Below are 27,287 nucleotides of genomic sequence, written 5' to 3'. Positions count from 1 at the left end.
GTTGATTAATGATAGAAAAGAACATTACAATCTGCAGTGTACAGCAATCTCACACATTAGTACAAGAACATTGAAACATGTATGATCACTCAGCAGATACCAGCAAGATTATACTAACTTAATGTGGGCGTTGCTGCCTCAGCCTCCTCCTCAGTCTTCCCCTCTGACTGGATGACACCTATTTATAAAGGAGAAATGATGAACGTTAATAAACGTAAATAAATATACTGTAGTGTAAATAGATAAAATTAATTATCCATTAGCATGGCAATACAGGGCAGGTCACTAACCTTTATCTACAAGGCAGGAACATGCATTCATCATTTAGAAAAAATCATTAAAAAAAACCAAATACAAGGCACTTACCTGTCCTGATTCCAGCGGCGCCGGCGAGTGCTAGGTGCACCGCCACTGATCAGGCGCCTCAGTTCAGAGCGGTGACGTTCTGTCAGATTACGTAATTTATGCAATCGCTTGCGTTACCTGACAGAGCGTCGCAGAGGCTCTACCTGTCACTGCATGAGCGAGAAGCAATGACACTGGAATCAACAATGGAAAGCTGGACAAATTGAAAAGGAACCACTGTATTAGTGTCACTACTACAGTACTTACTGCATGTTGATGACGTGGAGAACTGCTCCTCTGCCCTCTGCCTTCGGTGGCGCTGGGCCTGGAGATGATTTTTAAATAAAATCAAACACATCATGGTAAATGACTATGTCGCGTCGCATGCTTGACAAAAAAAATGTCCTGCACACAATGCAATGCTGACACCAACCTTGATGAGCCAGCAGCTTTCTTATCTCATCCTCTCCTACAGCTGCTAAGAGCTCCTTCTCATGGGGGAGGAGAGGTACCTGCTTTCCTCTGCGCCCCGACTGCCTGCGCTTATATGCTATGGAACTGCAAAACAAAAAGAGAAGAGAAACGGGTTCCACAATTAAACTACAATTGTAATCTGAAAATGACATCAACACATGAAACACATGTAGAATGAACCCGTAGAATGAAACAATGCAAATGGAATTTTTGGATTAGGCACATTTTTTCATGTAGCACAAGGTTTGCACATTTATTTATTAACCAAATTTATTGTAAGAAAAACGTATGCTTTTTTGGTGCACAATAAATAATAAAAGACAGGATTGGGATTGTGCCGAGTAAATGTCCATTGTGTCCACTCCAGTCCACCTTTCTATTACGCGCTTGTGTGAACTGTGTATAGTGTAAAATTTCCTTTCTTGTTTCTTTTGCAAAGCATAAACCCACTTGCGGATGTGGACCCCCCCCCATAGTAACTAAACATATGACGGGTCTGCAAGCTGGTTAAGTCCAGCCACCGTAACACTATATATATATATATATATATATATATATATATATATATATATATATATATATATATATATACATACACCGTATTTATCGGCGTATAACACGCACTTTTTCCCCTTAAAATCAGGGGAAAATCGCGGGTGTGTGTTATACGCCGATCCCCTGCGATCCTGACCTGTCAGAACGAAAAAATTGCTGACCGCGATTTGAAAATGGCGCCGCCGGCGCCGAAATACACAGTGCCGGTCCTCGGCTCTTCTCGGCCGCTTTCGGTTTCACTCGAGCGCCGCTCGAACCTAGCCGAGTATACTCGGCTAGTTTCGGATAGCTCCGCTCACCGTCCGAGTGGAGCCGAAAGTGAACGAGAGCCGCCGAGAAGAGCCGAGGACTGGCTCTGTGTATTTCGGCACCGGCGGCGCCATTTTCAAATCGCGGTCGGCGATTTTGAAGCTCAGAGGCTTCAGCAAGACTCCCCTGGGGCAAGGCTGGACTGGGGCAAGGCTGGACTGGGGCAAGGCTGCACTGGACACTGGGGAAGGCTGCACTGACATGGCTGCACTGACATGGCTGCACTGACATGGCTGCACTGACATGGCTGCACTGGCAAGGCTGCACTGACATGGCTGCACTGACATGGCTGCACTGGGGCAAGGCTTTACTGAGAAGGCTGCAATGATGGGCATTTAAATGTAAGTTTTTTTCCCTTCAAGTTCCCTCCTAAAAGTTTTTTTTCCTTAAAATTCCCTCCTAAATTGAGGTGCGTGTTATACGCCGGTGCGTGTTATACGCCGATAAATATGGTATATATATATAATATATTATATATTTATGGGTGGAGCCCTATGTCCGATATGGACATAGATAACATTTGTAGTTAACATAAAACTTACCATCGGAAATAGACCTGGAAGTGTGGACTTACCATATGAAATGGACCTGAAAGTGTGCCTTGGTCTGCTGGTCGGTATGCCAGAATAAGGGGGCATACCCTAGTTTAAGAAATGATTATTCTGTAGAGAGAAATTAATGAAATGAATGAATGAAATTAATGCCTTGAAATGGGGATGGGAGGGTGGGTATCGCGCACAGGAAACCGACAAGCACCACAGGTGAGCGGGCTGCTTAAATACCCCCCGGGCTCCTCCCATAAATTCAGGCCACCATACTGGCCTTCCTACTTATGGGTGGAGCCCTATGTCCGATATGGACATAGATAACATTTGTAGTTAACATAAAACTTACCATCGGAAATAGACCTGGAAGTGTGGACTTACCATATGAAATGGACCTGAAAGTGTGCCTTGGTCTGCTGGTCGGTATGCCAGAATAAGGGGGCAAAAACATTCAGGTAGGGGTGTGGTTTTAAGAGTTCTGTCTTTATTTATTTGAGCAAGTTTGGTGAATGCTTGTGCTGTTTCCACCTAAGGAGTGGGGACGTACCGGGCGAGGTAGGCAGAGTTTCACCTGCTAGGTCTCTTGATGACGTGGTCTGGGACCCATGCCGACATGCTGCCAAGGCTGCCCCAATACTAAAGAGTGACTGGAGTGCTGACTGGGGTCGAGGTTTGTGCAGCGTAGAAGAACCCCGGGTGTTTGATGAACTGGCAGGCACTCGAGGGTTGGCCGAAGGTAATAGGGGACTAGAGTTTGAGTGTTCCGGTAGGAGTGACAGTAGGCGGTCGAGTATGGTTATTGGCCACCGGACGTTGTTTACTTTATGGAGATGGATGTCTATCCTGGAGCTTGATTGCTGGGTTTTGGACACTGCAGGGTGGAGGATGAAATGGTGTTGGCAGCGAGCCAACTACACAGAACTTGGCCTGCGGGATTGCTGCGGGTGAACTCGCTGGGCCGCCAGAACCCGTGATAGGCCAAGTAAATGGCTGCTTGTATGGCCAAACTGGGGAGAAGGCCCAATAGCGTACTGGTTAATATAGTAGACATGTCCCAGAAGATGGCAGCCTGGAACGAACATGCCGTGGACATTAAACTGGTGTTGCCAAGATAATTACACCAGCGTGCGCAGGAAGGACATCACAGAGCGATGCGGACCTGGCTTCATTAAGAGGCTCGCCTCGGACCGGATGTCGGTGGCAAAGCCACGGCCTGTCCTGTCCAGTTAAGACCCTGGAGTTAAGCGGTTGCCATGACCGGGTGTAACTTGAAGAGGGAGGAAGTCCGGGTAAACCCGGGGTTTTAGGAATGTCTCTGGGGGCCATGTACTTGTAACCGATGAATGGCCAAAAATTGCCGCGATGCCTGTGGTGGCTGTGGCATCTGTCGCTACCTGGGGTGACAAGGGCGACGTGGTGATAAGACCCTAGAGTTAAGGTATAATCGTTGATACACCGATCCACGTAGTACGGGACCTTCCGACATTGATAGGTCCACATTTTTAGGAAAGACTGCAGCTACTTGTTAGTACACACCCGTGTATGGGTGAAGTCTTGGGGAACTAACCTGATACGGGTCAGTTTGTCAAGGGGGAGGCTGGCCTGCGTGGTATTCGTTAACTCGGAGGAGGTTATTGTAGACCTCGGTTCCGGATTATTGAGTTTTTTGAGACTACAAGCTGAAGGACATAATGGAATTACCAGCGAGTCAAGTTGTGTCTACGTAGTACCTGGCTGCCTGTGCCAGTGAAGTGAATTTGTTAGGCCGTAGAAAACCACAGAGGGCCAGGTAGATGGCTGCTTGTATGGCTAGACTGGGGAATGTCTGAGGTTTTGACATGTCCCTGAAGATGGCAGTTGTGATGGGCAAGCGTTTGCCGTTTAGCTATGGGCTGATGCTTCTGGACGCCACGTAGAAAGGATCCTACTGTATGAGCCGTAAACACGGATGACTCTCTGGGGTCCTGTGAGGGCAAGAAATGCTGGATGTTGGCTAGGTATAGCCTGATGATGTTATGAGGAGCCAGCTGTGTGTGGGAATACGATACCTGGTGCGGGGATGGAACCTGAACTCAACTGACCTAAGCGAGAAATGACACAGAAATTGATGAGTGGCTCGTATGAAATGCCACTGGAGACAAGTGGCCGATTAGGTGCCACAGAAGAATGATGTGTGACTGATTGTGTGCCACTGGAAATGTGTACTGATTGCAAGAAGTCCTGCTAAGATGCGAGCCCTGCAACGATTGCAAGAGTTGTGCTTAAATACGTGTTTGCAACAATTGCCAGGGAGTTTGTGTCAATGGTGATGTGTTTGCCGTGACTGCGGGAAGTCCGTATTACTGCATGTGCTTGCACGGGCTGCAAGGAGTTATACTTGGATGCGTGTCTGCAACGATTATAAAGTTGTGTTTGGATGCATGCTTGCCATGATTGCAAGAAATTATGCTTGGGTGTGTCCCTGCAACATTTTGCAAGAAGTTGTGACTGGATGCGTGCTTGCAATGATTGCAAGAAGTTATGCTTGGATGCATGCTTGCAACGTTTGCAAGAAGTTGTGCTAAGATGCGTGTCTTGTAATAATTGTAAGATTCGTGCTTGAATGTGTGCTTGCAACGACTGCAAGGGGGTTTCTGTCGGTGGAGATGTGTTTGTAGTGACTGTGAAAAGTTCGTATTGCTGCATGTGCTTGCAAGACTGCAAGAGTTTAAGCTTGGATGCGTACTCGCAACGACTGCAAGAAGTTATGCTTGAATGCATGCCTGCAACGTTTGCAAGAAGTTTATGATTGGATGTGTGTTTGAAATGATTGCGAGAATTTGTGCTTGGATGTGTGCTTGCAACGATTGCAAGACGTTCTGTTTGGATGCGTACTTGCAACGATTGCAAGAAGTCATGATGGGATGTGTGCTTGCAACAATAGCAAGAAGCTATGTTTCGATGTGTGCTTGCAATGAAATGCAAGAAGTTGTGTTTGGATGCGTATTTGCGACGATTGCAAAAGTTGGATGTGCTGTGACTATGAGGGGGTATAGCAGCGAGGCGAAGGTTTCAACGAATGAATCGGGACCATGACTGAGCTTCGAAGGAAGACGGGGGGGCCCCCCTTTTTTTTTTTTTTTTTGACTGACCTAGAGGAAATGACAGATGAGAACGGTGGAGGGTTTGACTACCCGGTTTGAAAGGTAAATTGTAACATGTTTAAGCGACAGGTGCATGGCATTAAATAAATGAGTGAACTGTTTGTGCCATGACAGAGGCACGAATAGGTGTGCCATGACTGCGCCAATGAGGCCGCGCCAACTGGGGCTTGCCAGGATGAATTGATGTCTGACGGATGCCCTGAACTTGAATCGGGGCGCGGCATGCGACAATGAAATAAATGAAATGTTTGCCTTAGAGTGAAATGAATGAAAAACGTTTCGCCATGACAGAGGCACGAATCGGTCGTGCCGCAGCTGCAACTGACAGCGACCCGGACTCTGGAGCATGTACTGAAATGAGGCAAAAGAAACGCTGGTGCATGCCGGATTACATTGGTGCATCACGGATGCGACTGGATTTGAATTGGAGTGTGGTATGTAACCGTGAAATGTTTGCCCTGGCAAAGGCACGAATTGGTTATGCCGCAACTGATAGCTAACCAAGTTCTGATGCAGGTGTTGGCTGAGGTCCAAGCGTTTTATTTATACTATTTTATTTATATATGTATATATATATATATTTATATACATACATATATGTTTTTTTTTGTATATATATATATATATATATATATATATATACATATATTTTTTTTTTTTTTTTCGACTGCGACAAATGACGAGTCGGACTATGGAGTACGAATGAAATGAGGCCAAGACAACTGGGGCGCGCCGGGACGAATCGGTGCATCTTGGATGCTACTGGATTCGAATTGGGGCGCGGTACGTGACAGTGAGATGAGTGAAATGATGAAATGAATGAAATGATTTGTCATGGTAGAGGCACGTGCCATGACAGAGGCACGAGTCGATCATGTCGCGATTGCAACTGACAACGACCGGACTCTGGAGCATGTACTGAAATGTGGCCGAAAATACCTGGGGCACGCCGGGACGAATCGTTGCATCATGGATGCGACTGGATTCGAATCGAAGCGTGATTCGTGACAGTTGAAATGATTCCCATGACAGAGGCACGAATCGTTGAGCCGCAAACTACGACTGACAATGAACCGGACTCTGGAGCATGTCCAGAAATGAGGCCGGGCCCTGGGGCACGCCGTAACGAATCGGTGCATCGAAGATGCGACTGGATTCGAACCGGAGCGCGGTAAGTGCAGGTGTAACATTTGTTGCCATGACAGAGGCGCAAATTGATCATGCCGCTATAGCGACTGACTGCGAATCGGACTCTGGAGCATGTACTGAAATGTGGCCAATACCTGGGGCACGCCGAGACGAATCGGTGCATTTCCATGCGACTGAATTCGTAACGGAGCGTGATACGTGGCATGATAACCATGACAGAGGTACGAATCGGTGAGTCGAAAGCGGCTGGTAATGACGTGACTCTGGAGCATGTACTGAAATGAGGCCGTAACTACTGGGGCACACCGGAGCGAATCGGTGCATCTTTAGATGCGACTAGATTCGAATCGGAGCGCGGTACATGACTGAAATGAAAGAAATGATTCGAAATGGTTTGAAATGTTGAAATGTATTTAGAAATGTTCAAAAATGAGAAATGATTGGTATCAAACTGACGTGGTTCGATAAGGATGCGAATCGCTATGGCTGTCTACTGACACATGTTTAACAACTTAGACATGCCTGAAATGAAGCAACGCCTGCGTCGCGGTGGTTTTCTCAGATAACGCGAAATGGTAACATAACGATAGTACGAGTGATATACATTGCGGTACGTTCGTGAAATTTGCGAGTGATTCGTAAGTTTGATATCACGGTTTAGTGACATGATATCTATAATGCGTAAAAACAAAAGTCCGACGGGACCCTACCTGCGACAGCCAAGCCAGACGCGTGGTCCGAACGTACGACTCGGTAAACGCGGGCTTCGAAACTCTCGAGCGGAGAAATTGCGAGTGCGGGAACTTGCACGATCAGAACTGCGGACGCTGGTATACGAATAGTCGGCCTATTGACGTATATCGCGCACAGGAAACCGACAAGCACCACAGGTGAGCGGGCTGCTTAAATACCCCCCCGGGCTCCTCCCATAAATTCAGGCCACCATACTGGCCTTCCTATATATATATATATATATATATATATATATATATATATATATATATATATATATATATATATTTAACTTTTTTATTTTTCAATAACAAAAAATGTAAAACCCGTAAAACCCAGCGGTGATCTAATGCCACCAATAAAAGCTCTATATGTGGCGGGAGAAGAGCATACATTTCATTTGGGTAGTACATCGCAGGAGCGTGCAGTTTAATTTAAAGCTGCAACGCGCTAAATAGCAGAATATGGCCTGTTCAGAAAGGGGGCGTAACCTACAGGTGGTCAGGTCAAGTGGAACTTAAAAGCACTTACTGCTCAGTTTAGTGATAACTAACTAAGAACAAATTACGGGCATGGAAATATTCCTCTTAAAATGATCGTGGCGATAATATATAACATGTGCAACTGCAAACTATGTGTAGGCTAGGCACACCTATGCGCAAATTTGGTTTTTCACAGGAGGGAGGATCAATTGAAAATTATTTATTCCTTTTTAAAAAAAAATTTCACTTAACTTTACTGACATCACATGTGATAGCAATAATATATGTTTATGTGTGTGTGTGTAAAATCAGTGCATTTTTGGAGCTTTTATCATTGTTTAAATGACAATGGTCCCGAAATGGCATCAAAAGTGTCCAATGTGTCCGCCATAATGTCCCAGTCACAATAAAAATCGCTGATCGCCGCCATTAGTAGTAAAAAAAATTGTTAATAAAAATGCCATAAAACTATCCCTATTTTGTAGACGCTATAACTTTTGCACAAACCAATCAATAAACGCTTATTGCAATTTTTGTTACCAAAAATATGTAGAAGAATACATATCGGCCTAAACTGAGGAAAAAAAATAGTTTTTTATATATTTGTTGGGGATACTTATATAGCAAAAAGTAAATAAAAACCGCAGAGGTGATCAAATACCACCAAAAGAAAGCTATATTTGTGGGGAAAAAAGGACGTCAATTTTGTTTGGGAGCAACGTCACACCACCGCGCAATTGTCACTTAAAGCGTCGCAGTGCCGAATCGCACAAAGTGGCACTGTCATTTGGCAGCCATACCTCCGGGGCTGAAGTGGTTAAAATGTAAAAAAAAATAAATAATCAGACACGTTACTTACCGTTTTATGTCGCTGAATTTTTTGCGACAGGCAGTCGGGTCACGCCGATGGCGATAGGTCACCTCGACCTTCCTGGAGATCTCTTCGCACTTCTCCCACTTCCACTCCGCAGTGGTTTCCCTGGAGCGGGGGCCACACAGCTGCATCCAGCAAGGAAGCGTTTCCCTTACAAGGACCTGGGACTCAATGTGAGTCCACATAAGGTTACGCTTCCTGCTGGTTGCAGCTTGTGTCCCCCTCCTGCGCCCATTTTTGGATGCTGCCTCCATAGAAGGCCCAGGAAGTCCTCCTCCATGCTTTCATGGGTTGCTGCTGGTGCTGCCATTGCCATATTATCTCTTTCTTTCTAAGCCAGACACAGCGCCGAATTTTGCGGCCGCACTTCCGCACTTCCGATTGAGAAACGAATGTGAAAGTTTGGTTGGCTGACTGCTGGGGCAGAGTAGACCAATGAGCATGAACGATGAAGATTCGACACAGAAACAAAAACATGCAAACGTAAATCTTTGGCTTATGGTGTCTGTCGAAAGTTAGAAGATTCGACGGAGCAGCTAAACAAACTGTACGATGCTGCTATCGTACATTTCCGGTCAAATGCATCCCGGAAAATTCGACCGGAATGTACGATTGCGACGTCGTACAGTTTAGCTGCTCCGTCGAATCTACTTTGAACATTTGACAGACACCATAAGCCTTTAATGACGGATTCGACCTTAATTCATTTCGCTTTTCGGACAAATGCAAGTTTTTAACGAAAAACAAAATAAAGAAAAACGAATTTCGGGAGTAACTAAATAAATGTATTTTTCGGACAAAATGAAATTCCGAAACGAAATATTTCAGTGTGCACATGTCTAGAGAGGAGTGGACACCTCCACCGCTGCTGCTGCCCGAGCTCTCCATAGTTAGAAGACCTCCGACCCCCCCCCCTACCTCCCCCCAGGGCTGGCCCGCTGCACTCAGTGGCTGCTCAGCATCCTGGCTCATCACTACGGTCTGGACCATGGGACAGACAATGAGATCATAGTGCTGGCCGGCAGACTGGACCAATACCTGCAGGAGGTCTTCCATCACCTGGATTGGAGGGGAGATGGCACCATCTCCGGGGAAGTGTTCTGCACCCTCTGCGGGGTCCTGGACCTGGAGCCCGGTATGGATGAATGCGAGGGGCTGCTGGAGCAACTGCCGGAGCACCTCACCTTCCGACACTTCCATGCCAAGCTCTGCAGGCACTTTAACGCCAAAGCTGGGGCCCTCTGCCTGCCTGGGAGCCAAGAGAGCAAGATGAACAGGAGGGAGAGTCCGGGGATGACCCTGACAGAGGAGGACCAGGAGCTAAAGAAGCTGGAGGATGAGAACCGACATCTCTGGGAACTGCTGGAGGACCTGAGGATGGCACTGCAGAGCAATGATGCCCGCTGCCTGGCACTGCAGGTGAGTCAGAGGATCCGCGGGGGCACTGACTCTAAGGGAGACTAATTACTGGATAAAGGCTTCAAGTAGAGGAACCCGATCACTAACACTTCATGTATGTTTTACAATGGCAATGTTATTTCCAAAGTTGTTTTCAGTCTTTTTTTTCTTTGCAGCTTTCATTAATATAATTACATTGTGATCCTACCATAAAGGTCCTTGTTGGGGCACTTCATTTTAGGCTACATTCAGATGGCCAAATAGCAGCAGCCAGGGACAGCCCAGGAGGAATCGGTAGATTCTTGCCAGTGGTTGTAAATGTGTGCAAGTATAAAGGGTATTCCCTTTATCGCAGGGATAGAGAGGGTAAAAAAGGGGGAGGGGTATGCCTGTATATCAAGAATAATGTACAAGTGAATATGAGAGATGACATCACTAAGGGAGCAAGGGAGGAGGTGGAATCCTTATGGGTAGAGCTCCAAAGGGATGAAACAAAGGGGAAAATAATATTGGGAGTATGCTGTAGGCCCCCTAACCTGAGAGAGGTGGGGTGAAGGACCTCCTATCACAATTTGAATTAGCAGCAAGGATGGGAAGTGTCATCATAATGGGGGATTTTAATTATCCAGACATAGACTGGGTGGAAGGAACCACGCATTCGTCTAAGGCTTGCCAGTTCCTAAATGTCTTGTAGGACAATTTCATGGGTCAGATGGTAGACACAAACTATAAACAAAGCATTACTAGACCTACTGATTACCAACAATACAGACCTGATCACGGATGTGGAAATAAGGGGCAATTTAGGAAACAGCGATCACAAGTCAATTAGCTTCAGTATAAATCATACAAATAGGAAATATAAGGGGAATACAAAGACACTGAATTTCAAAAGAGCCAACTTTTCTAAGCTACGAACCTCGCTAGAAGATATAAATAGGGATAGAATCTTAGGAATAAAGAAAACTGAGGAGAGATGGGCTTGCTTTAAGAGCATATTAAATAAGGGCATGAGCAAGTGCATCCTATTGGGAAATAAATCTAAAAGAGCGAACAAAAATACTGGATGGCTTAACTCCAATGTAAAAATGCATATAAAAGCAAAGGAGAAGGCCTTCAAAAAATACAAGGCTGAGGAATCATCAGCATTCAGACTTTACAAAGAATGCAACAAAAAATGTAAGGGTGCAATTAGGGCAGCAAGATAGAACACGAAAGATACATAGTGGAGTAGAGCAAAAAAAATCCCAAGAAATTCATTAAGTATATAAACAGTAAAAAAAGGGAGGACAGGCCATATTGGCCCCATAAAGAATGAGGAAGGAAATCTGGTTTCAAAGGATAGGGAGATGGCGAAGGTATTGAATTTCTTCTTCTCAGCCTTCACAAAGGAATCAGGGGGCTTCAGTAACCAAAACTGCAGTGTTTATCCTCATGAAACATCACAGGAAGCACCCTCATGGCTAACAGAGGACAGAATTAGAGATAGACTTGTAAAACTTAACATTACTAAGTCACCGGGACCAGATGGCTTGCACTCAAGGGTCCTTAGGGAACTTAGTCAAGTAATTGCCAGACCATTGTTCCTAACTTTTACTGACAGTCAACTAACGGGAATGGTACCAGCTGATTGGAGAAAAGCCAATGTAGCGCCAATATTTAAAAAAGGGCCAAAAATACATCCCTGGGAATTATAGACAAGTTAGCCTAACATCAAGAGGGCACTTACTTCTCTGCAGGATGTGGAAACCTTGCAAGAAGATCTGAACAAATTTTTGGGGTGGGCAACGACATGGCAAATGAGGTTTAAATGTGGAAAAATGTAAAATAATGCAATTGGGGTGGCAAAAATATGAATGCAATCTACTCACTGGAGGGAGAACCTCTGGGGGAATCTAGGATGGAAAAGGACCTGGGGGTCCTAGTAGATGACAGGCTCAGCAACGGCATGCAATGCCAAGCTGCTGCTAACAAAGCAAACAGAATATTGGCATGCATTAAAAAGGGGATTAACTCCAGAGATAAAGCGGTAATTCTCCCACTCTACGAGACTCTGGTCCGGCCTCACCTGGATTATGCTGTCCAGTTCTGGGCACCAGTCCTCAGGAAGGATGGGAATGGAGTGAGTACAGAGAAGGACAACAAAGCTAATAAAAGGACTGAAGAAAGGTTTCGAGCACTGAACTTATTCTCTCTGGAGAAGAGGCGCTTGAGAGGGGATATGGTTTAAATTTACAAATACCATACTGGTGACCCCACAATAGGGATAAAACTTTTCAGCAGAAGGGAGTTTAATAAGACATGTGGCCACTCATGTAGAGGGTTCTTTACTGTAAGAGCGGCAAGGATGTGGTTTCAGCGGGAGCATCGATAGTTTCAAAAAACTATTAGATGAGCACCTGAACGACCACAACATACAGGGATATACAATGTAATACTGAAATATAATCACACACATAGGTTGGACTTGATGGACTTGTGTCTTTTTTTCAACCTCCCCTACTATGTAACTATGTAACTGAGTGTGGGGAAATGCAAATCCTTTGGCAGGTAAAAAGCTCTTAAATCCATATTTTACCTGTGAATATAGCTGCGTGCCTGGGTTTCTGCTTTAGAAATTCTAACAATTTAAAGCATAAAAAAAAAGAAAGCAGTTTTCTGAACTGTCAGCATCACTGGAAAAGCTCCATCTACACAAGGAAACTTTCAGACATTGAAAAAAATCTGTTCTAAATATATTTTATTTATGGAATAACAGTACATGCAGTTGACAGTAATCTCCAACAACTCAGTTAAAAGAGACCATGTTCGGAACTTCCAAAGTATTTTCAGATCTGCTTTATGAACATTTTTTCTAATGAATAATTAGCCAACGTTCCAGAGATTGAAATGTTTTATAGGCAGGGCTGCTGTTAGCAACCATTGAGCCCCAAACAGCCTGCCTACCTGACAAGCCCCCCACCGAAAATATCAAACCAATATTTTCACTAAAAATAAAATCATTATTAGCTGCCACATGAATAACATAACTTACAAAATTCCTGCTAAATCTAAAAGATAAAATTGTATTGAGTTAATAAAGTTCTGTCACAGTTTACTATGCTTCACTTATGAATGCACACAATACTGATCACTCATTCATTCAGAAAAGGAATTACTTACCAACCCCTACCCCTGCTCCCAATTCTGAACATCCCCCATCACCCCCGTGATCCTGAAGCAGCGGGAGAGGGAAACTGGCAGCACTGCGAGGGGCACACAACAGGGGGAATGAGATGTGGTCAGGACAGAGAAGATGATTGGTGAGGCGGGGTGCAATTACAGGAACTATGTGTCTCTCCCTGCAGGAGCTGAAAGCAGGCTGGAGGGAGAGGTGGAGAAACCAGCTTCCAGCTGCTGCAGGGAGAGACACACAGGGCATGATACATGTAATTGCACCGCACCGATAATCCTCCCTGTCCTGCCCTCATCTGATTCTTCCTACTGCAGGGCCCCATACAGGAGGACTGTTGGTACCCCCTTTTCAGCGGCCCTGTTTATAGGTAGCACAAAATATTTTTGGCATCTACAGTGGAGATCTATAGTCTACACTATTTGACATTTCAGAATATTTTCAGAGCATAATTTTGCGACCCGCAATGACCACAGATCCTTGTGGCAGGTCCATAATAAATAAAATTTCCATGCAATAAAATATTTACTTTTTCATTGTATTATCCTTGCATACATATATATGCTATAACAATTTCACCTGTGCACAGTGTCTAGTATACCCGTTATTCAGTCACAACCTTCTTCATGAACCCTTCTGTCTGAGAAAGTTCTGTTTAGGCCTGACCACGTGTATGCAATTCAGATTTCCATGTTGGTCTGGTTCTGGCTCAACACAATAGGCTTTACTGCCAGTAACTTCCCCACCGAAAACCTGCAGCAACCATAGAAATAGAAAAGGTGTGCCAGGCCAAAAATGAATGAAAAGACCAAGATGATGCTGAGCAGCAACTGTCACATTACTACCTAATGAGGAGAGTTTTATACTGGTTCTAATATACACCAGTGAGGTTGTTTTCTACAAGTCCATCCAAGTTTTATCCTGTACTGAAACTGTAACGATGGATGTCTGTTTTTAAATGACTTACTGTATTTACCAACAATTAAAATAATTTTGGACGGTTTCATCTGTTTTTGGTCTGGTGCTCCTTTCTGTATTTCTATGGTTTGGTTTGAGCTACTATTGGGTGCCCAATGAGGGCTTTTGGGCTTAAAGTTTTCCTTCATCTGACTGCACCTACAAGTTTGAAAGTTCCCAGCGCCACTTCAAATATGAGAGTAAGAAGAATGTAGGTGTGGCGCTGTTCTAGCTGAGTGGGTAATTGGTGGTAAACCCACTTTGATATGAGTCTGAATGGTGTTACAGCCTCTGGTGGCTACTTAGCAATGGTTATGAAATGGGTCTGAATGGTGTTACAGCCTCTGGTGGCTGTTTAGCAGTGTGATCTCAATAAACAAAAAACATAATTCATTGTGTTACTAGTATTTCATATGTGGAATATCCCTGTGAACATGCTGATATTCAGTTTTTTAGTGGTATTGTGTATAAACATATGCCCAATGTGACATGTAGTGTATGGATGAACCGATAGAATGTGAATGTGTTATGATGGTGTTACACCCTCTGGTAGCTGTATTGGTGAAGTGGTTTCAGTGACCAGAAAATTAATTCTTTATGGTTCTAGTACTCCATCATGAATCATCCCTGTGGACATGCTAATGTTCAATTCTAATTATATGTAAAAAACCAATGTAACATACAATACATTTGTGAATCTAGTAAAAGTGCATATGCAAAAATGTGCTTAGTGAAAAGAAGTATGCTAATTAACAACAATAGGCTAGTTAACAAAGTGACTTGTGCTAGAATAAAAGCAAAAACAAATAACCAGTCCTTGTTGAGAAAGTGATATTGCTTTTGAAGGTCTTTTTTTATGAAAAAAATAAAAATAAATTAAGAAAACAAGGAGAGATTAATCCTTCCAAAAAAAGCAATATGGTTAAAATCGAATCTTCTTGTTCAAGTACTGGCTGGGTGATGATGCTTCTTAATCGTGCTCCTAATGTGCATACACTCACCACATAGCCTCACCCCTTCAGGGGTATTGCGCGATCACAGTATTTGCCACTGTGTAGCAGCTTGTGGCAGCTCTGGTTCGTGTCTTTAATGTTGTTTATCGATTGTAAACATGTGGAAGAGAAGGGATGCCCATAGCGTAAAACCGTTTTAAAAATTTTATTTTGTGTATAAACAGAGTTGTTGCTCACATTTTTATAGTTAGTATAAGCATGAAGGAATCAGAGATCAAATGTAAAAGCCGTCAGAAATATCCTGTGTTCATCTGGTTGGAGGTGACGCAAGATGTTCGTAAGCCACTTTAAATATGTTGTTCAAGAGCCAGCAAGAGACTGTCTCCCAATGCAGTCATGCTCCTGCACATCTGTAACTAGAAATTTACAGTATCCTTCCAGCCTGAAGTAGGAGCTGCAACTGGGTTCATGGTGCACTACAGATTAGTAAAAACCTGACTGGTTTAATTTAAAGTGGTGTTTAGCCAGCACTGTTTATGTGTATTCCATAGTTATGCTGAACTTGACACAGTGTCAGATATCACGTCTCATTTTAGTTTGAGATGCCTTTGTCAACTAAAACTAGCATAAACTGCCTCTGTTCAGCTATCATACCAATGTTCCCAGTTGCTCCTGATTAACATGGGAAGTTCACCAACTAAATTTGTGGAGTACAAGCCTACTTACCATTTATTTGGTTTGTATTTTTTAGATCAAAAGCACTAACAACCCTGCTACAGTTAATTAAGAGGGAAACTTATAAAGAGAACAAAGAGGTGGTGAAATGTGATACGGGACCCCACCAATATGGTGAAAAGCACTGTAATGCACAGTGAGCCCAACCTTACCTGTGCGTCACGCTGCTTCTCACTATACTACATGGGGAAACATGACATGCACAGTCATTTTCATGGGCTGTGATTTCCTGTAGTAGCTTTAAGATCCTCATTCCACCAAAAACTATGACTGAAATGTTGATTTTATAATCACAGGCACAGTTTCTAGCGAAATGCAGAACTCCCATTCTTTATTTTGCAGCCATTCATACCTAGAAGAAAAAAAACATATAACAGGGTCATGACCAGTTTTTATGCCATTTATTTGCAATTGCCATCTTCAGGTGATATGGGACTATGTTCTTTCCTGATAGGGGCTATGATTCTGAACATAGTCAAGTTTGTTGCAAAAGTATAATAAAGTTTACTTTCATTTGTGAAGAGCTAAAAAGGTTTGGTATAAAAAAAACCTGTCAATTCTGTGTTGCCGACTAGTGAGACTACTTGCAAGACTAGTGATTGCCTTGTGTAATAAAAAGTAGATCTTTCCAAGGACTAGTATTAGGAGGATATATTGGAACAATGATAAAGCATATAAAATATCAAGAACAAAAATTGAATATATTGAAGTTTACCAGTCTTTAGATGAGTTGGCTGCATTAGTTTTTTCCACCTGGTGATCTTGCCAGTTGACACACTTTCTGTCTCACCATGCTATATCTGTGGAAAAGCAGCATTGTCACCTTAGGATAGGATTAAAGAATTCTACTACTCTCCTCCTTTCCATAACACAGTGCAGAGAGGTTCTGCAGGCCTCAGAGACACCTCAGAACTGAATGTAACTGATAACAGTTTAGCAGAGTCAAACAGCACAGGAAGTGAATTGCTCACAAGGTTTCTGGCAAAATCAACAGGTCTTTTTACACTTACAGAACAGATATAACAAAACTCTTTTAATAATATTATTAACAAACCAAAAGGGACCAAATAAAACACATTCATTGTGGGGGTTTACTTATGCTTTATTAAAGAATACAGGGCTTTGGTTGGATGCTGAGTCGTGAGCTGCAAAGCAAAGCTGAGAATAATTTGCACACTTTCCGTATCTCCTATCTGCTGAAAATCTTGCATTTTAAAATGGAGGTACACAAGGGTAAAAGCATTTATGAAAATACTGTAGGGTCTGGCACCACAGAGTGACTAATGGTGTCTAACTGTAGTAATGAATACCTGTAGCAATAGTATTAGACAAATAAGGATGTTTGCATACAGTAGCTTAGCAAGCTCTTTTAGATGACCATGAAAGTGTTTGGTATGCTGTGGTGTTGGTAATGGTTTTAGAATAGTGAAGAACTCAATAGTAAAATTCAAGATGAAGGTCAAAGACCCCGGTGCTCCATTTTTTTTTTTTGGAGGCACCACCATTTGTTATGCTGCTAGTTACAAGCATACCTGGGGACTTAACGGCTATGACCCAATAATACCAGGAAATAAAGCTATTTTAGCATGCATGGAATTTTTCTGAGTCATGCACGCTGGGCCCTGCCAATAAATACCAGTAAATATTAGCTGCCAGGTGAGGAGGAGCAGCAGGAGCTGGAGCTGTGCCATTGACAGGACCGGGGTAATATGCCCCTAGGATGAAAACAAACAGCTGCCAACCCCAGGCTTTTTCGACAGCTAGAGCTGGGACACAGGAAACTGAGAATGCCACCAAAGAGGTAAGTATTTAATTGTGTATGCAAAGTGTATGTATGCTGTATGAATGTGTATGTAGAATGTATGTTGCATGTATATGCAGGCAGTGTGTATGCATGTTGCATGTATTTATATGAATGTGTATGTTTGTTGTATGTGGTGTGTATGTATGCTTATATTATTATGTTATTATTATTATTATAATACACGATTTATATAGCGCCAAGAGTTTACGCAGCACTTTACAATGTAGAGGGGGACAGCACAATTACAGTACAGTTCAATACAGAAGGGATGGGAGGGCCCTGCTCGTAGAGCTTACTTTCTAAAGGGAGGGGGTGGTGGTACAAAAGGTAATAGATACGGGGAATGATTTGATGGGGGTGGCTCGGGGACAGTTGTTTAGTGGGTGTGGGATAGGCTTCCCTGAATAAGTGAGTTTTCAGGGATCTCCTAAAGGTGGACAGGTTAGGGGCTGATCGGACATAGCGGGCCATGGAGTTCCAGAAGATGGGAGAGGCTCTATAGAAGTCCTGAAGGTGAGCATGGGAGGAGGTTACAAGGGAGCTAGAGAGCAGGAGGTCCCGGGAGGAGCCGAGGGGTGACGATTTGGCCGATATCTGCAGATGAAGTTGGTAATGTAGCTGAGGGCAATGTTATGGATGGCCTTGTATGTTGTGGTTAGCATTTTGAATTTTATACGGTGGGGTAGGGGAAGCCAGTGAAGGGATTGGCAGAGAGGAGCAGCAGTCATGGATTGGTTAGTGAGCTGTATTATTCTAGCAGCAGCATTCATAAAAGTCTGAAGGGGGGATAGCCTGCGTAAGGGTAGGCCATTAAGGAGAGAGTTGCAGTAGTCAAGGTGGGAAATAATCAAGGAGTGAATAAGTTGCTTTGTGGTGTCATTAGTCAGGCAGGGTCAAATTCTGGAGATGTTCCGGAGGTTAAGGCGGCAGGATTTAGCCAGTGATTGGATGTGGGGGCTGAAGGAGAAGTCAGAGTCAAGTATTACAGAGTCAAGGATTATATGTATGTATGTTTTGTGTATGTGTATGCATGCAGTGTTTATGTATGTTCCGTTTATGTGTATGTATGTTGCATGTATAGTTTTATGAGTATGCAATGCGTATGCATTTTGTATACATATGTATTCAGTGTGTATGCTTTTTGTATGCATGTGCATGCATGTTGCATGTATGTGTATGCAGTGTATATGTATGCTTTATGCATGTGTGTATGTAAGTTTCATGTATGTATATGCGAGTTCCATAGCTATGAGCAGACATGTCAAAATGGAAAAAGTCACTTCTCTGGTATAATCCAAAAGCAGATTTTGGAAAAACAGGTGTCTGTGAGTGTCAGTGGGCCACCTTGCCAAAGTGGGGACTTTACCTGTCTCGTCTCACTATACCTTGAGTTGTGTATACTTTTCAAAGCTTGTGATTGCCTTAAAAATTAAAGCCCTGAGAATGACCAGTGACCACCGTGGGCTGTATTTTGAAAAGTATATTGAAATTATAGAATTGACACTTGACAGAAACAAGTGTATTGCTTCATTAAAATCTCTTATAAGCCCCCATCTTAAAACAGCAAACTGGTGCTGATAGACTATGCTCTTTGGTACATCTGGTGCTCAAGAAAATGTGCAGGTATTCGAGGAGGTTTTTTATTTTTTATTTTTTTACCTTACATGCCCCTGTATGAAATTCAAATAAAATGATGAAGGAATAAGGGAATAAGGACTAGAACTGTGGAATCTCCCAAAGTCCTATATTTCAGTTACTAGAATGCATAACTATGAGATTCATTTTTTTTTTTTTTTTGCCTAATTGCCCACAACCTTTTCCAAGATCCTTTATAGTGTAGAAGAGCCAGTTAGTATTAGGCTTCTTTTATGTGGTCTCCCATTGAGACGCATGCCCAGTGCTGAAGGGTATAAAGGCTAGCACTAACACTGCAGAGGATCCACGTTCTTTTGGCTCATCGCTATGAGGTTACCAGGGGGTGTAAAGGAAGAGAATCTTTATTTTCAATAATTGTTACTATAAATTAAAAAAAAAAATCATAAACAAGAAATTAAGCAGCAAATGAGCTGAAATTTGTAGAAGATATCTGCTAGGCACAGATTAACCTAAATTCTTGTGTATAGAGTACTTCAGTGGCGGCTGGTGCTATATCGGTTGAGGGGAGCAGCAAACGGACCTGACCCCCTGTCGCTCCAGCCCACACCGCGCACCATACCTACACTTCCTCCCCAGTTGCCAGCTTACTTACCCTGTGCTGCCCCCGGACTGACATGTTGGAGGGTGCCCATCGGCTTCCCCCCTCCGTCTTCTCTGTGTCCCAGCCTCCGTGTCCCCCCTCCGTCGTCCAGTGGCAGCTGGTGGGTCAGTCGGTCAGGCTTCCCTTGCATCTCCTCCCTCCTAGGCCAATAGGATTGCTTCTCCTTTCGACCAGTCGGGAAACTGGTCTCCGGACCCACTTCCTGATTGCCTGGGAGGAGAATCAGTGTAACAATAGCAAATATTAATTGGCTTATAGTTTGCAGCCCATTCTGGTTCTCTGGGACTCAAATATTTGTCTGAACAATAGTACACATTAATGTTTATTTCAAGATAAAACTTGCCTCATCTCTTCATCTTATATTATGGCCTAACCAAGATGCTTGCATACTGTCCAGCCACTGAACAGTAGTTGTGGCTATTGTCTCTCAAATAAAAACATTTTTATTGCAAGAAAAAACCTGCCTTGTCTTTTTCTATTTGTGCTTGTATACTCTGCTGATGCTAGCCAATTTATACCAATCAAATACCTGGAACTTATAATATGAAAAGTTTAGTAATAATTGATCATGCGGGGATGGGAGGGGGTTTAGGGAATGTGGGGTTGTGGTCTTGAAGTGTTTTTGTGCACTCTGTTTTGGCATTTTATTAAATTTTTAAGACACTGCTACAGTGCCTTGAAAATGTATTAATACCCCTTGAAATTTTCCACATTTTGTCATTTTACAGCCAAAAACGTAAATGTATTTTATTGGGATTTTATGTGATAGACCAACACAAAGTGGCACATAATTGTGAAGTAGAAGGAAAATAATAAATGGTTTTCAATTTTTTTTTTTTTTTACAAATAAATATGTGAAAAATGTGGCATGCATTTAAATTCAGCCCCCCTGAGTCAATACTTTGTAGAACAACCTTTCTCTGCAATTACACCCTGTAAGTCTTTTTGGGTATGTCTCTACCAACTTTGCACCTCTAGAGAGTGACATTTTTGACAATTCTTCTTTGCAAAATAGCTCAAGCTCTGTCAGATTCGATGGAGAGGGCCTGTGAACAGCAATTTTCAAGTCTTGCCACAGATTCACATTTGAATTTAGGTCTGGACTTTGATTGGGCCTATTTAAGACATGAATATGCTTTGATCCAAACCATTCCATTGTAGCTCTGGCTGTATGTTTAGGTTTTCTTTTAAGATTGCCCTGTATTTGGCTCCATCCATCTTCCGATCAACTCTGACCAGCTTCCCCGTCCCTGCTGAAGAAAAGCACCCCCACAAAATAATGCTGCCACCACCATGTTTCATGGAGGGGATGGTGTGTTCAGGGTGATGTGCTGTGTTAGTTTTTCACCACACATAGCATTTTGCTTTTGGGCCAAAAAGTTCAATTTTGGTGTCATCTGACCAGAGCACCTTCTTCTACATGTTTGCTGTGTCCCCCACATGGCTTCTCGAAAACTGCAAATAGGATTTCTTATGGCTTTCTTTCAACAATGACTTTCTTCTTGTCACTCTTCCATAAAGGCCAGATTTGTGGAGTGCATGACTAAAGCCTCGTACACACGGTACGATTGTTGGCAGGAGATTGTCTGTTGACAGACTGTTCTCCTAAAAGCTTACCGTTAGTACGCTCCTTTTGACAATTGTACACTTTTTGGCCAACAAATGCTGCATGACAGGCTAGTAAATTTTCAGCGGACAGCGGCTTGACGTCAGATTTTCGCATGGTCAGTACACAAATCCGTCACACAAAAGTCGAAAGTACAAACACGCATGCTCAGAATCAATGCTCTCCAAACACGAAATTAGCAGAAGGGGCCCAAAGGGTGGTGCTCAAGAGCTGAAATTCCTCATAGTATGTCACTACGTTTGTGTTTGTGGCACAACAACTGTGTACCGTTTGTATGCAAGACAAGATCCTGGCACATGCCCTTTTGACAAAAAATCAGATGCTCGGCTGGCCAACAATCGTACCGTGTGTACGAGGCTTTATAGTTGTCCTCTGGACAGATTCTCCCACCTGAGCTGTGGATCACTGCAGCTCCTCCAGAGTTACCATAGTGGGCCTCTTGGCTGCTTCTCTGATGAATGCTTTCTTTGTTGGGCCTTTCAGTTTAGGTTTGCAGTTGTGCCATACTCTTTCCATTTTCAGATGATAGATTGAACAGTGCTCCGTGAGATGTTCAAAGCTTGGGATATTTTTATAACCTAACCTAACCTATTATTGGGATTTTTATAACCTAACCCTGCTTTAAACTTCTCCACAACTTTATTCCTGACCTGTCCGGTGTGTTCCTTGGCCTTCATGATGCTGTTTGTTTACTAAGGTTCTCTGACAATCCTCTGAGGCCTTTACAGAACAGCTGTATTTATACTGAGATTAAATTACACACAGATGGACTCTATTTACTAATTAGATGACTTCTGAAGGCAATTGGTTCCACTACATTTTAGTTAGGAGTATCAGAGTAAAGGGGGCAGAATACAAATGAACACCACACTTTTCACATATTTAATTTGTAAAAAAAATTGAAAACCATTTATCATTTTATTTCCACTTCACAATTATGTGCCACTTTGTGTTGGTCTATCACATAAAATCCCAACAAAATGTGAAAAATGTCAAGGGGTATGAATACTTTTTCGAAGCTCTGTATGTGGTATTGTGAAAAAGAACTTGTCAAAGTTGAAGTCTATTGTTTTTTTGTTTTTCTCTTTAACTTCCCTATAGCTTTTAGATCTGTTGTTGCACCTACGTCCACCTTGGGCCTATTACTGCTTGACAGAAAAATCAAGTGTTGATGCCGATTACACATCCAAAATTTGTGATGTGGCTGTACTGTTCTCTGACACCACATATATCTTAAAGGTATCTTCCAAGCATGTAATTTATAGGATTGTTTTTTTTTTTTTAATTTCCATGTCACACCCCGTCACAATGAAAGAGCCATCTCCCCACTGCATGGTATTTTTAAAAATGATTTTTTTTTTTGTTAAATGTCTCCTATAGCAGTGCTCAGCTCCTTGTGCCTGTTTTTTTTCTTTTACAGTGGTTTGTGTATTACCCTCCAAAATTCGCCCCCATTGGTTTCAATGGGATTTTCTGAACTTTGGACTAGATTTACCAAAACTTCGAACCTTCTGCAGATTAAGCCAAGGCAGTTCCCCCATCACTAAACATTTCCATTCTCATGTAGTGCTGAAGACTGTTCTCTCACTAACTTTTACCTTTTATGAAATCACATACTTGCTATAATGACATCAAGACTGCAAAGAAGAGGAAAACTTAGTGGTCACAGCAATGATCTTAACATGACAAAAATAAACATTAGCAGATACATTCTTCAAACATGCAGCAAAAAGAAAATTCAGGTGCTGCCCATAGCAACCAAAATCCACCCTTGCCTTTTGTAGTATAGGTTCGAAACTATTAGCAAATACATTACTGGTGGCTACAGTCAACACATCCACACCACTTCCAATAGAATACCCTCAATCATATATGTCAGAGCAACAAACATGTTCAGAAATGTGATACAAAGAAGAATTACACCAATGAACTGAACACTGCAGCAAAAGTAATGACCCAGGACAGAAGCAGCCTACTTACGATAAGTGATTTTACCACCCTCTCCAGTGCAAGAAAATTAAACTTCCCTGTGGACAGTCCTTAGGCACATGGTCAGTGTACCTGCTAGTGCTACCAGTCTTGTGGAAATTCATTTGAATACCTTTTGCCTTATGTTGTTTCACTGATCAAACGATACTGAGAGTTCAGGAAAAACCAGTTTTGGGTAACGAGTGCATTGTCATACTTTATTTTCAATTCTTCAACTGAAATATGTAAGTAGAAAGTGCATATTTTGCTGGCAGGGGTATGTGTTACAGGAAAAGTGTGAATGCACATGTAAAACAAACCTAGTTGTAGATGTGTAACTTTTACAATTCAGACTTATTTGCTAGTTTTACCGATTGAGGTTGTGGAACAGTTCATGACACCACTGTGACCTTAAGGTCCAGATTATAATTCAGTATTGATTGCAATTCATTATGACGTACATGTTTTTTTTTATTTGGCTTAAATCTTAGGTTAACCTTTACTTTAATTATGGTAATGCAGTCAACCTGCATAAACTGTAATGGATGTGTTATTGGTTTTTATTTATTGAACCTACTAGTGTACTGCAGCCTTTATTAAATTCCCTGTAGTAGCAGCACACTGAAGGTCCTACACACTCCTGCATAGGGCTCCAATCAACAATACTCACGCTCCTTATGCAGTGTTGTTGATTGGAGCACTGGGCAGGGGGCGTGTTAGTTCGCTAGAGATCCAGACTGCTGTGCGCTGTGCTGAGCAGCTATTTGGATCTCGAGTGTGGTGCCACCACAGGGAATTGTAATAATGACTGCATCATACTAGTAGAATAAGAAAAAAAAGCACTGACATCCTTTATTATTTATGCATAATAATTAATTATTATAATGACTACATTACAGTAATAACAATTAAAGCAGATTTTATTTTTTATTTTTCTTTAAAAAATGAAATAGAAGTCCTCTGGTAAACTTGCACCTGCACATAGTGTCCCTAAGTCCCAAGGTGCAGCTTCCTAAAAACTCCTATTGGCTAATTGAAAGACGGTGCAGCCGCCAGCAGCTGTCCCTCAATTGGCTCGGAGGATAGGGGAGAAAGGATCAGGGAAGTGGCTTACTGTGGGACTGTGTATTTGATAGGACACACAAAAGGGTGGCTCCAGAGGACCCTGCAAAGGTTAAGAAGCCACCCTACATCTGGGTATCATTGCCAGCTGGGGACCAGCAGCTCGTTCTAATAGAAAGGAAGACCTGACAACATCAAGAAGTAGTTTACAATGTATTCTTTAATAGTACTTTAGCAGTTCGGGTGGGTTAACCTTTTTGTAGATGTCCTTAAATTAGTTACAAAAGCATGTATATATGATGGTCTCTTTCCTAGCACCATTATATTTTAAATAACTACTACCCTTTCTTTGAAAAAAAAATAAGAATTATTTATTATGTCCCTAAAACAGTACCTTCTAGTGCAGAATTATATCTTTCCTTTTCTATACTTTTCCTTACGGCTATTCTTTATATACCATAGCTAAATGCAGTTGGTTTGCCTGAGATGCTCTGGCAGCCACATGTAGTTTGAGTGGACACATACATGAAGGTATTAGATACTTATTAATATTTTATGCTTTAAAAGCATTGTCATTAGAAGGAAGAAAAGCTAAAGTATTATTCATTTAAAAATTTTACTCTGCTGTCCATTAAAGCGGACGTTTAGCTTGAATACAAATATTCTCACATAGAGGGCAAGCTGTACACCCACTCATGTCTAATTGTTTTCAGTTTTTAATGGCTGCAAATACCTCCTTTTTGTCTATGTGTTTGCAGTAACATGGCTGCTTTCTCTCTCTTTTGATACGGTCTCACTAAGTGCTGGTGCAGCAGTGGCACTGCAAAATCAGACAGCATGACAGCATGTTGAGCACACTGGGCTCCATTCACAAAGTGATATATAAGAAATGCAGTGAAATACCGCATAACATTTTTCACTCAAAATTTCTTTTTAAATACTGCTTGCAGTTTTCTTCTGAAATATGCAGTATTTATCTTATGAAACCATGTAGTATTTTATCACATGCGGTATCCAGTGGAATAGCTACAGTGGAGAAGAATTAGAGCCCCTGTTAGTTTTTATTTCTAATAAAGAGGTGCAATTGTTTAAACCATAGAAATATGCCAATTCACCAAGTCAGTGCAGTCCCTGCAGCATATGTATTAAAGGGGTTGTAAACCCTCACTGTTTTTCACCTTAATACATTCTATGCATTAAAGCGGAGTTCCACCCAAAAATGGAACTTCCGCTTTAAGTGATGGTGACCCCCTGATATGCCACATTTGGCATGTCATTTTTTTTGGGGGAGGGGGAGCAGATACCCTCTTTTTAGAGGCACCCAGCTCCCACTTCCTTCTGGCTCCGCGGCGCCAGAAGGGAGTTCATCCCTCCCTCCCTGCAATCTTCTGGGACACGTCACAGGTCCCAGAAGATTGCCCAGCCATTCACAGCGCGTGGATCGCGCTTGGGCAGTGCATGCCCGCTGCAAAGCCACAGCCGGGCGCCCACAGTGACAATGCCAGCGCTTCAGAGAGAAGGGGGGAGAGGAGTGGGGCTTCGTTTGCCCGCATCGCTGGACTGTGGGACAGGTAAGTGTCTGATTATTAAAAACCAGCAGCTACACTTTTTGTAGCTGCTGACTTTTAAATAGGTAGAACTCCGCTTTAAGGTAAAAAATCTTTTGTGCTGAGCTCTGGGGGAGGAGTCTGGCGAGAAGCGCTCCGGAAGCCCAGACCTCCGAGCTCATACGGACTCCTGCCCCCCTGTCCCTGACCCGGAGGCTCAATCTCCCAGGACAGATTAGAGCTGCTCCTGCAGCCAATCCGCTCCTCTGGATGCCACCTCCGCCCTAAGCTGGGAAAGCATCCTGTCCACATCCGCCATCTCGTCCAGCACCCGCAGGGGATCCAAGTTGCTACCTGTGCCGCGAGATCCTCTGGACGCCAGGGCGGGACCACCTCTCCTTAAATGCATGTAGCCCCTCCTCTCCCTCGGGCTACCCCCCCAATCAAGTAAGTCCTCTGTATTAGAGCTCGAACAACTATTTGCTTGATGGTTTCACTGCTAGCTCAGAGAATCCAGGGTAAATACATTTTTAACCTCTTTAATTTTATTTCCTTTTATTAATAACTTTGCAATGTACGCAATTGCAGTGAAAACAATACATTTGGAATAGGTGATTGTGTGTTTGCTGTTTGTGTCAGTGTGTATACAAACATTTTTTATGCAATACTAGCACTAGCAAGACAACCTAATATAGTGGTCAGGTGGCAACTCTAGTTGTGTTAATAACTAATGTCCCCATGTACTGTATACATCCTGTGTTCAGGGTTAGCCAGAGGGTAAAATCATTGTAGTAACATACAAAAATGCTTTAAACCTTTCCTGCCTACACACAGGGTTATCCAGGGTATTAGGGTACATTAAACACCTTTTATTCTATGTATGCACTGTGCAAAATGTGTTTAGAAAATAAATTGTAAAACTTAGGTTACAGTATGGTGTTCTCTTTTTGTTCACAAGATGACATAAAGTATGTTCTCCTGTGAAAAAAAAAAAAAACTCAGCATGTTGTGGGCTATTGCCCACTATATGCTGACAGTGCAGGGCCGCGCTGCACCTGAAACAGATCCCGACAATACTGTTGAGATCCACCCTGCCGCCTGATTGACAGCTGGCTCCGCCTCACTACAGCCAGAGCCAGTTGTGCCCTCCCCCGTCTGTTCCCCCTCACCTGTTCTTCCAGTCAGAGCTAGAGAATCGG

General features: G+C 42.8%; 1 protein-coding gene and 1 long non-coding RNA gene across 2 annotated transcripts in view; one reads left to right on the top strand and one right to left on the bottom strand.

Moving 5' to 3' along the window:
• The window catches only part of LOC141139859 (uncharacterized), a 76,589-nt gene that overhangs the window by 3,106 nt on the left and 46,196 nt on the right, over positions 1-27,287 (bottom strand). The window contains exons 2-4 of the long non-coding RNA XR_012243823.1: positions 779-903; positions 613-670; positions 119-178 (exon numbers count right to left, since the gene is read on the bottom strand). This is a non-coding gene — a long non-coding RNA (uncharacterized lncRNA). The remainder of the gene's footprint in view (positions 1-118; positions 179-612; positions 671-778; positions 904-27,287) is intronic.
• On the top strand, positions 8,641-10,072 carry LOC141140481 (EF-hand and coiled-coil domain-containing protein 1-like). Its single transcript, XM_073627711.1, has 2 exons — positions 8,641-8,650; positions 9,537-10,072. The coding sequence occupies exons 1-2, from the start codon at positions 8,641-8,643 to the stop codon at positions 10,070-10,072; spliced, it is 546 nt and encodes a 181-aa protein (XP_073483812.1).

Source organism: Aquarana catesbeiana, linkage group LG04, assembly GCF_042186555.1.
Source record: "Aquarana catesbeiana isolate 2022-GZ linkage group LG04, ASM4218655v1, whole genome shotgun sequence".
Classification (NCBI taxonomy): Eukaryota; Metazoa; Chordata; class Amphibia; order Anura; family Ranidae; genus Aquarana; species Aquarana catesbeiana.
The sequence above is the reverse complement of the archived record's forward strand: the minus strand, read 5'-3'. Positions and strand labels throughout refer to the sequence as shown.